Source organism: Medicago truncatula, chromosome 7, assembly GCF_003473485.1.
Source record: "Medicago truncatula cultivar Jemalong A17 chromosome 7, MtrunA17r5.0-ANR, whole genome shotgun sequence".
Classification (NCBI taxonomy): domain Eukaryota; kingdom Viridiplantae; phylum Streptophyta; class Magnoliopsida; order Fabales; family Fabaceae; genus Medicago; species Medicago truncatula.
Window position 1 is genome coordinate 29,459,443 of NC_053048.1, and position 11,376 is coordinate 29,470,818.

General features: G+C 34.1%; 1 protein-coding gene across 1 annotated transcript; it reads right to left on the bottom strand.

Annotated features, from left to right (window-relative positions):
• Positions 1-8,402: 8,402 nt before the first annotated feature.
• On the bottom strand, positions 8,403-9,635 carry LOC25498560 (transcriptional regulator TAC1). Its single transcript, XM_024770267.2, has one exon. The coding sequence runs from the start codon at positions 9,548-9,550 to the stop codon at positions 9,095-9,097; it is 456 nt and encodes a 151-aa protein (XP_024626035.1). The 5' UTR covers positions 9,551-9,635; the 3' UTR covers positions 8,403-9,094.
• Between the last annotated feature and the right edge of the window lie 1,741 nt (positions 9,636-11,376).

Below are 11,376 nucleotides of genomic sequence, written 5' to 3' on the forward strand. Positions count from 1 at the left end.
TGAACTTCTTAGGGACATCCACCTTTGGTACCAAGCAGAGATCATGAGTCTTGAAAGAGTCCCCGTTCCCTCGGTTAGCTTTGATTTCATGACGGAGTTCTTTAGCAAGTTCCTCCATCCTTTCTTCCATGGTTTTGATCACGGGGATGTTTCCGTGATGTGTGTTGATGTTAACACTTTGAGGTATGGCATGCACAAGAGGCTCAGTGACAGCTGCCGTTGTTTGTGGCAAAGTAGTATTGATGGAGACAGCGTTTGTTGCAGGAATCGGACCATTGTTAGCAGTACCAGAAGTGCCTGCTGCAGTACTAGGAGTGAAAAACGGTGGAAGTCCATACGGAAACCCAGTTGGCATAACGAAGCGAGCATCAGTAGATGCAGTTGGGATCACACTTGTAGTTATAGGGATAGCTGCGGCTATAGGGATAGCCATGGCTGATTGTTCCTGGGCGGCTAGCAGAGCAGTCATGGTATCATTGGCCTTAGCCAATTCTTCCCTCAGAGAAGCTAACTCGGTACGGAGCTGAGCATTTTCTTCTTCCATAGCTACCAAATTCTTCTTTCTGTAGAGTCTAGTCCGATGTATTCTGTCAGGTTCGTAGACTTTCCGAGCACGAGCCACCTTTCAATCTGTGGCAGAAGAACCAGGAGGCAGTGAGCACTTGGAAACCTTTTGTGACTTGATGAATGATGCACATGATGCATGATATGTACAAATGCAAATGCAAAAAAGTTTTTTTTTTTGGACATCGAAGGATTTTTAGACAAATTAGGAGCTTTGTAAACAATATCTAAACAAGCAAAGCAAAACGAAGTGTTTACAAGATGAATCCCTTTGAAATACTAAGCCAAGGGAAGACTTTGAAATATAAACAAATAAAACTCTCAAGCATAGGAAGTAGTGGGATGATCCTCAGACTCAGACTCCGAATCCGAACCGCAGTATCTATCATAGAAGTTGCGTCGTCCTCTAGCTCTCTTGGAGTCCCGCATAAGCAACTCATCTTTTTCTTCAAGTTCCCTTCGGACCTTAATCAATTCCTTCTTCAACATCAGGTTCTCATGAGTCTTCTGCTCATCCTTGCCATCCAAAGTCATGATTAGATTCTCAGCTTCATTGTATTGGGCTTTCCACATCTGCTTCTCACGACTCTCCATGGCTAGATGCTCCTGATACATCTCCTGGGTTGTGGGAGGTAGAAGTAAAGGTATAGATGGAGCAGATGCAGACACATGTCTCATAGCAGGGTAAGGCATACCAATCTCTTCAGCTCGATTTATTACCCACTGAGTATAGGCCTCATGAGCAATACCGGATCTCACACCCAAATGCTCCACATTCTTCCTACGGACCTTAGACCAAGCCTCTATGAAAGCCTCCCTTTGCCCGGTGGGAGCGTTCGAATAGTAAACAAACCACCATATCGGAGTCGGAAACCTGTTTGATTCTTAACCTTGAGTGCCAATTCTCTCAAACTAACCAAATCAACCTCCTTGAACTTGTAGGATTTAGTCTTCTTCATACCTGTAATGTTTACAAAGTTTTTAATTTGTCCAATCCTTCGATGAATGCATGAGAAAAATTTATGCATGAATGCATGTATGCATGATTGTTTTTTTTCAATTACAGAGAAAACATGGAGGATTGAGATTAAAAGTCGAGGAGCCATGGGCGGATACGGTGCCCGGTAAACTAAGGCTTAGGATAGTAGTAACCAAGGTTCTAATCAAGTTCCCAAACTGCAACCTCTCTTACGTATATCATGGTAGCACGGGACAACGTCCGTTCCATGTTTATTCACAAGAAGGTCTAGCTTGAGTGTAGTATCGCGTGACGACTAATACTCGAGACAACACTCGGTTTAGCCACCGCACTACGTCCTAAAAAAGGCTAGGGATGGGTTTGGTAACTACGGTCCATAACATCGTCGAACAATTGAAAGCAAAGTGCCTAAGCATGACAACACACGCCGACAATATTACTTCCAAAATGCCTCAGCTATGTGAGATTGATCGCATAATCCAATACACGAGGCAACCCTCGGATCGAATTGTCGATTATATCTCTACCTATTCATAAGTTCACTCAGCCCGGGTATAGGACTTTTGATATTCTCACCCCACACGTCAAATGAAAATAAACAAGTATTCACATATGTAAGCAATAAAACAAAGCGTAAATATAAACTAAGGAAAACTAGGCGTGACCCGCTTAAAAAAAAAAATTCCCTAGTGAAGTCGCCATTTCTGTTATCGCGATTTTCGGGTGTCAAGTCATTAATTAGGCTTGAACCTTTCAATCTTTGATATTCTCTATTTTTTCTTGGGAAGGGCAAAATTGAGAAAAAACCCTTAGAGTCTAAGTTCGGGAGTCGTTTTCGCTACGGGAAGGTGTTAAGCACCCGGAACGATTATGGTATTCCATAAGAACCGTTCTCCTAAGTTTCTTTCTACGCTTTATTTTTATTGCCTACTTATAAAAAAAAGAAGTTTTATTTGAGTGAAGAATGGGGGGAGAGAAGATGATTGAGATTTTATTTTACTTGGCTTGGAGGAGTTTTAACTCATTGCCTACGTACCCTTTTAAGGGATCAAAACCAAACGTAGTTCATTCTCGAAAATTGTTTTTGTTTTTGTTGGTTGATTTTAAGTTTGGAAAAGGAATTTTGAAGAATGGAGATGAGAGGCCTCAAGGGCATGAGATTTGGAAAATGTGAGGTGGAAGTAGTTATTTTGCAAAATAAAGTCTAAGTATGATTAAAATTCATTAAGATTTTTTTACTTAAGAAAACAAAAGGAAAATGAGGAGTTTTGACTCCTATTTTAGAAAAAAGGTTTTCAAGTGAGGTTATTCACATTTTTTGGGAAAATGATTTTTGTCTAAGCGTTGTAAAACCTAAGCATACATCTAAACATACATTCCCTAATCATGCATCTAGAATATCCATGTGGGGTGTGTGCATGTGTCGGTGCTCGTGTCGGTGTACATCACTTATAGTGTCCATAGTCCTTTACATCGAGTCCTAAATACATACTATGGTCTTGCAAGAATTTAAAAGATGAATTTAAACTAGCCTAAAATATTACATAACCATCTTAACATAGAAATTAAGAAGAAAAGAAAAAAGAGATAATGTCTAAACTATGAGAAATTGAAATGAAAGAGGTGAAATGCTCATGGGATGAATGAAACATGAAATGAAATGGTTAGTGATATAAGGCATGAAAATGGTAAAAAAAAAAAAAAGGTAAACAAAATTGAATAGAATAGCAAAAAAAGAAAAGAGCAATGAAATGAAATAAAATGGCAAAATATACCTAAAATTGGTTATAACACTTAGACATGCACATGACCTATAATTCTCTCATCATAGCAATGTTAAAGGGGTTTGATTTTGAGCTATAATGTGAGGATAATAAGGACACATACAAGCCAAACATTATAACACAATTATAGGAATATTTTACACTTTATTTCTTGACACAAAAAAAAGCACATATATTTTTATCAATTTTAATCATGAAAAAGAAAAAGAAACAATCAAAAAGAAAAAGAAAAGAGAGAAAAAAAAATAAAAATAAAATACATCAAGAAATATGTAAGAATTTTTAGGAATTTTTCTAAACACAAAAATGTCAAAAAAGGTGTAGAAACAGTATTTTAAAAATAAAAAAAGAAGAAAAAAAAAACAGTTAAAAAAAAAGAAATAAAAAAGACTCAGCAGGGTTTAATCTGGACCGTTGGATGAATCCAGAGGTCCAGATTTAAACCTCAAGATCTCATCACAACCTTTAGATCAAAATGATCCAAATCAAAGAGTTTTAAAGAAACAGGAACACAAAAGACCTTAAATGACTACACACACATGAATCCACCCAAGAGCATCCTGGATCGTTGGATCTGAGATCCAACGGTCTAGCCTTGAGGTCACATGAACGTCAAAGGTCACTCATACATACAATCAGGAAAAGAAATGCACAGCAGCCCTCAGATCTTGGAACGATCCGGATCTGAGGGCTCACAACGTGAGGGAGCATCCAATAGCATGCACGCGCGCGCGTAGGAAAGCAAGGTAGTATAAAAGGGAATTCAACAAAAAAAAACACAAAATCCACAAAAAACTTCTCTCCTCTTTGGATTCTAGAGAGAGAGAGTCTGACCTCTCTCTAGAATCCGGTTGTCTTCTCCGGCGTGGCATACTTTTCCGGCGCGGTGGCCGGCCACCTCAAGGTGGCGGCGCCGCCGCCGGAATTTTTTTTTTGCTCCGATTCAAATTTTTTTTACATTTTCAAACATCCTTTTTTCTCCTATGCATGAATCTGAGCTTAGTTTTTTGAAAAAGAATTTCAATCGGAGTAGATCTGAGTTTGAAGTTGCGGTTTTGAATGAAGCTTTTTCAAGTTCTTTTTTGCTTTTTCGGTTAGAAACTTCTAAAATTCTACGGATCTACACTTGATTCGCCTTTTTCTGATGTTCTTGAGAAAGAAAGATGAAGTTTGAGTTTTACCTGTGATTTTCGGTTGGAGATTTCGGATGAGTTCTTCGGAAAACTTCGATTTGATTCTGTTTGTGGATTTTTGCTGCGTGAATCCGAAAATAAATCGGTTCTTCTTCTTCACCGGTTCGACTTTTCTTTCCCTCTTCTTCTTCCTCAAAAAAACGCCTCTGCGATCGTGCTTGAGTTTGCCGCTTTCAGTGGTGAATTCGCACTTGAATTGTAGAGCAAAAACGATTCAGTGATGAAGATTCTTTGGTGAATCTCTGAGAATCGGAGAAAAACTGATAAATCTGTTGAATTTGAGTTCTGGAAAATTTTAGGGTTTTTTGGTTTGTTCTTGGTGATTTTTCTGTTTTGATCTAAAAGAAAAGAGAGAGAAAATTGAAATCTGTTTCTGGTGATGTGTCAATGATTGTGTGGATCTGTGCAGAATAATGCTATTTATAGACTGCCATGTGTATTCCTGGACCAATGGGGAAATGCCACCTGTTTTTGGACTTAGGGAGTTTCCTGCAAAAATAAGAAAATTGGAGGACTGGACCGCAATTAAAAAAAAGGACCTAAATGCAATTTTAAAAAGTTTTGGACTAAAATGCAAATTAAAATAAAATTGGATTAAAATTGGTAATTTGAAAAACGTAAAGTGAAACAAAAAATAAAATCAACAAAAGGACTAAAACGAACCAATTACTGACATGAGGTATTTTAAAATACCTCCCTGTTGAAATTTTGACAGGAAAAGACCAAAATGCCCCTAGGGACTAAACTGACTCAAACTGACTCAGATGCAATTTTTGAAATGATTTTTAAACAAAGACTCAACAATGATTCGTACAGACAGGTTGAAAAGACTCAGAGGCAAACACAGGGACTAAAATGGGTTCCACTGCAGGAAATGACCAAAATACCCTTTTGTATGATTTTTTGAAATAAAACGCAAGAAAAGTAATGCGATGTTTCTGAGAGTTTTTAAATGACTTGTAATGCAAGAAAAAGACAGACAGAGGCAGTAAAATACGCTTGAAAAGAGAGTAAAGATTCAGAGTAAAATAACAGCGAATCGACAAATATCATTGTTAAAAGAAGAAATTTGAATGAGTATTTTTAAGTCCAAAATCAGGGTATAACAATGTGTTTCGCCTTTGATCACCCATAAAAATGTGCCTTAATTTTGTTATGCAGAAGGTGAATGAACTCTTCTTTATCATTGAAGATTCCAGCATTTCTTTCTTTCCAAATAATTGAAATTGTGGAAGCCTAAATCAAATGGATAAGATTCCATTTGGATTTGGAGAATCCTCCCAAAACACAAAATTTGGTAAGGTGTTTTGAGATTTTGTAAAGAGGTACCATGACTAAGTTTAACCAATCATAAACATCGATTCAAACCTGACAAAAATAGTGTCAATGAAGAAAAAAAAATGAGTTGTATCCTCCATATTACCACTATTTCCCACACAAGATTAAGCAATTGTCGGAATTGCCGCCCTTTTGCTTAAATTGTCTTTTGTTGGAAGGTGATAAGTAATAATTTAGGGTGTTTTTAGAATTTGAATTCAATAAATTATTTGTTATTTTAGTTCTATTTAAGATTTATTTTACTACAAAGCATTAGTTTTTTTTTTTTTTCAGAATCAAAATTATGAAGAACAACATAGCTTAACCAAAGTTACTATGCTCATTTAAATCCCTGAATTAGTTACTATGTTTCCCTAATTATGTGGTCTGTTATTAGTTAATTCTGATCCCGGTAGGTTTGCACCGATATTAGATATATATCTCACTTCCGTAAGTATCGTTATCTCAAGGTTATTTCGCTAGAGAAGAAACAAAGACTTACACAATAGTAAAATTAAACAAGATTAACAAAATAATTGAATAAAGAACTTAAATTAAATAATCCAACAAATAAAATAGAGGTTCATCTTAGAACCCTAATAGGTTTTAGTTACTCATGGTAACTAAAGACAAATTACAAAAGAAATAAAACATACCCTAGAGACTTAGAGTGACGAGAGACTCATCCCTTGAAGCTCCTAGTGCTCGCCTTCTTCTTGAACCGTTTCGTTTTGAATGAAAAATTATAAATGAGAGAAGTTGTATTTATAGGAAAGTTTCAGTTTGGGTTTGGGCTTGAAAACTGGGATTATTCCACAAAAAAAGTGGAAAAAGCAGTTTCTGACCCGCCCACAGCATGCCCGGGATGCATGCTGGGGCGCATAGGTGCAAATTTGCATTCCCAAGGGGCATGCAACATACCTAGGGCGCATGGTGCATGTCCAAGGCGCATAAGTGCTAAAACATAAGATCAGCCTTCATAGGCCCAATCCAAAAGTGATCCAAATCTCGTATTTGGGCCCTGCTAGCGGCACACCCCTTCCTCACGAGGGAGGTTCTTAAAGCTTTTTAGGAGACATGTTCAAACTATTGTAGTGTCTCTTTGGATATGTTAAATTCACCTCTAGCCAATTGATTCGATTAATTTTTTTTTTTTGAATCGTATCATGAAAAGTTTCAGCAAATTTTTCATACATTTCGATTCGATTCATGATTCCTTGAATTATATCATTATGAATCGAATCAACACTTCTTTGAATCATATCATTGATATCCATTTGGTCTTGGTTTTTGGTTGGTTGAATCGAATCACACTTCTTTGAATCGTATCAACCTTCATCTGGGGGAATATGAAGAGTTCGAGGTAAGAGCTTCAAGGATTGCACCAGTGATCGAGGGGTCGAATACTTGAAAAAACACCAATTTCAAAGGGTATTTGAAGATTGTGGGAGTAATTGCATAGGAATTGAAAATTAGGGTAATTGAAGGAGTTCTTGTAATCACAACATTGTAATCAAACATTCAAATTCTAGTGGAAGTCCTTGGTAGAGACGTTTTCTATCAAGAAGAGTAAACGTACCCCGAGGCGAGGATGAAAGGGGAAACTACTATAAATCTCGGTGTCGTTTCTCTTCCCTTTCCTCTTTTACTTTGTTTAATTTAAGTATACGATTGTTTAGAATTGATTGAATGTGATTTTGTTTCAATTTGTTAACCTTGTCTTAATTCCTTAAATTAGATTTTCTTTTAATTCATATTGATTACATTTTAGTTCAATCTAGCATCAGTTCATCAAATTAGTCAAATTGTTTTCAAACTTGCTTTTGCTAAAAACTTGATAAATTTTTTGAAACGCTATTCAATATATATATATAGACCCTCCCCCTACGGTTCCAGTCAACACAACAACTCACAACCACCATAAAAACACAACACCGACCATCATTTTCTGATCAGGTACGATCACATGCTTATATTGGAACACGCTTGTCTTCCTAATTTAATACATATCCATATATAGCCTTTTCATTTGGTATGATGACCGATTGCAGCTTCTGTGAATATATAGAACTCGAGTCCATTAGAAGTGCCAAAGTTAAACGAATTATAATTCAGCTTGAATGATTTGTCTTCATTTTTTGCCAAGAGAAAATGTGGAAATTATAATCAATCTTGCAATTTATAGCGGCATCTGTTGCTTAAAATTTAAAGATAAAGGTATGTGCCGTATCCCAAATTTTGGAAAGACTAATCTTTTTTTTTTTTAATAGATAGATGAAATAACATCAGTTATTAGAAAATCAAACACATAAGTGAAAGATGTGAGGTTTGAACTTTAATCACAGTATCAATTTATGAATATTTACATTTTTATTTGAGTTAGACCTTATGAACAAATAATATAATATTTAATAAAATAGAAAGAAAATATAAAATGATCGTATTAATAAGCCAACGAAAAGCTGCTTCTTACTAATAATAATACACCGAACAACGATTATATCATAGCTATATGACACGAAACTTTTATTATTAAAAAAGTAAAATAAGAATAGCTATGCTATATGAGAAGCAATAATTAATTTCCTTTTCTTTTTGAAAGGATAATTAATTTTCTATATACTGTAGATATAATGTAAGAATATAATCACTAAAACAATAATAATAGCACCCCTTCTCTCAAAAAAAAAATAAAAAATAGCACCCCTAAAAAAAAAATAGCAACCCAAATAAAAAAGGTCGTATCCTTATGGCAGAAAAATAAAAACATATATTCTTTGGTACAAAAATACAAATAATTTTTTTCGGTTCTAAAATACAAGTAATTTTAACATGTATAAAAGTGCATATATATTTTTGGTAGTGTTCCCACGATTGCACTAACGTGATATTTAATTTATATATGTAGCGCCAGTATATAAAACTCTCACACTTTCGTTCAATAATATATAATTACATTATTGAATAAATTTGACTACCACAATAATTGTAGATATCAAAATTTATTAAATAATGTAGAAACATGCCATTGAACTAAAATGTAAATTTTTTGATATACTAATAACACACCAAAATTAAATTTTCACATTTATTTACTCCATCATGTATTTTACATAAGCATAAAGGTATAGATTAAATACATGTACCTTTATGTTTATATAAAAAAAATCGAGTTGTACTTTCAAATGGGAAGTGGAAGAAGAGGTAGCTAGGTACGAAAAAAAAAAGTGACCTATAATTTTGCCAATTTTTCAAGGTCAGAAAAATGATCGAGTGCTCAATGTTGATGAATCCATTGGCTGATAACCTAACCTAAGCTCAAGGTCTAAATCACATTTCTTCTCTTCAATCCTTTGAGTTCCAACAAATGAAGAACTATGAGGAAGTTCTTTTGTAGTAATTAACTTACCCCTTTGAGTTTCGTGATTCTCTTCCAAATCTCCTTGATCATTAGGGTTTTTGTTTGCGATGTCCAAAGAAAGCAAATTTTCTTCGGAAGATTGTTGTTTGAGCTTGGCTCTATCTCTTCTATGGATATTCATGTGGCCTCCTAATGCTTGTGCATTAGAGAATCCTCTCTTGCAAAAAGTACAAGAATAAGACCTAACTTGACCTGGGTCGTCAGAGCTCCATCTTATTTGGTCAGATTTATTAGGGTTTTGGGTGTATTCCATCTTTCTTTGGAAAGCAATGGGGAAATAGCTATAAGACATAAATTTTACAAAGGAGAAAAGTGTGTTATAAATCTTGGGGTCAAAAGGTTAGCTACCACAAAATTTATAGTAAGATTGGAAAACTACAATAGTGTTTTTTTTCCACTTATTTTAATGTCCTAGATAAATAATATATAGTATACAATTTAACATGAATGCTATTAAAAAGGTGAGATAACCCTAAAATTAATTTAATAAAATATTAACTGCTTTGTTTTAGTTACTCATTCAATGATTCTACTAGACATTTTCCTTTCAGATTACCTTGAGAGGATCAATAAGAATTAATATGATTTTTATCTTGTGCTCTTTTAGGCTTTGTGAAAAGCTAAAAAATGTTTTCGCCTAGGATGAAAAGTTAATTAAGATTTTACTCATTGTATTAGCTTGTGTGTTTCAAGCAAATACAATAATATGTCTTTGAAACTATAACTGTCATATGCAAGATTTTCTTAATTGGTTAAAGAACTACAATATTTGACAAATTAAAAATCAAATAAACTTTTAAGCACATTTGTAGTGGCATTAGACTCTTCATTTACAATAAGGTGATATACAATTATTATAAATTAGGGATAAAAGAAAGGAAATATACTATGATATGTTTTATGCATATAATATAACCCTTTTAAAAAATGGCCAAAAATATATCTTCACTGTTTTTAGTAATTTTAATAAATATTCTTATTTATCCTTATTTTATTATCATGAAATTCACCAATTTACTAAAAATTATAAGAACACCCGTTGAGACCTTTTTGAGAGATACATATTAGCAAAACCTATAATATGATACTACTTCTATCAGAAATTAGTCAATGGGGTTCTACATAGGATGTCCTTGACTAAATTTTGGGGACTATGACAAATCTATATAGACACTATCAAATAACAAATTTCTCATACAGTGTAACCAAATATTAGGGGGGGATTAAATCTAGTCATTGGAGAGCTTTGTCGTACATTATAGTCATATCCAACTCGAAAAATTAATCTCTACAACGGAGGATACCTTGCTTATAGAAAATAAAAACCGTATTGGTCAATTTCTTCCATCATAGAAGCTCATATGTGGATCAGTTATATAATAATGATATATATTATATAAATGACAAAATACTCTTGTTAAAAATTATGGTTAATTTGTTAAAAAATTTAAATCAGTACTCATATTTTTTTTAAAATTTATAATAATTTTATTTTAAAACATTTTAATTTCAATATGTTATAATTTATTTTAGAATATATAATAAAAAATTAATTTTTTGATAAAATTATACATATTTTAATTTAGTATCAAATTTTGTTAGTTTTGTTGCATGAACAAATTCTATTTTTGGTTTTTACTTTATATTTATATTTTATTATATTTCCATTTTTTTAGGGATAATATATTTCCATTTTGTATACTTTTTTTGAAAACTCGGTATCCGATCAATGAATTGACTAATACGAGGGGACCAATCCCACCGCCCACTTGTGGGGGCCCCATTTAAAGCCAGAGCAAGCTCTGTATGGACTTAGCCCACCGAAATTGGCACTAGAGGGAATCAAACCTAAGACCTCTGGAGAAGCAAACTCCAAGATCCCAAGCCAACCACTGGGCCAACCCTAAATGAGCTTCCATTTTGGGTACTTAAATTGTGTTTTATAAGGATAAATGTGTTTTATATCATTTTCAGGACAAAAGTTTTTTTTTTTTGTTATGAAGTTCGGGATAAAATCTAAACAAGCGGTTTTCAGCTATAGTTATCACGATTGGTGGAGGCACCCTCTATTGTGTATGAAAGTTCTCTAATTTTTTTTATTTTATTTTTTTGTTTTCT

Bases quoted from the DNA above. Each gene is read 5' to 3' on its own strand.
- LOC25498560 (XM_024770267.2), bottom strand. From the start codon at position 9,550: ATGTCTTATAGCTATTTCCCCATTGCTTTCCAAAGAAAGATGGAATAC.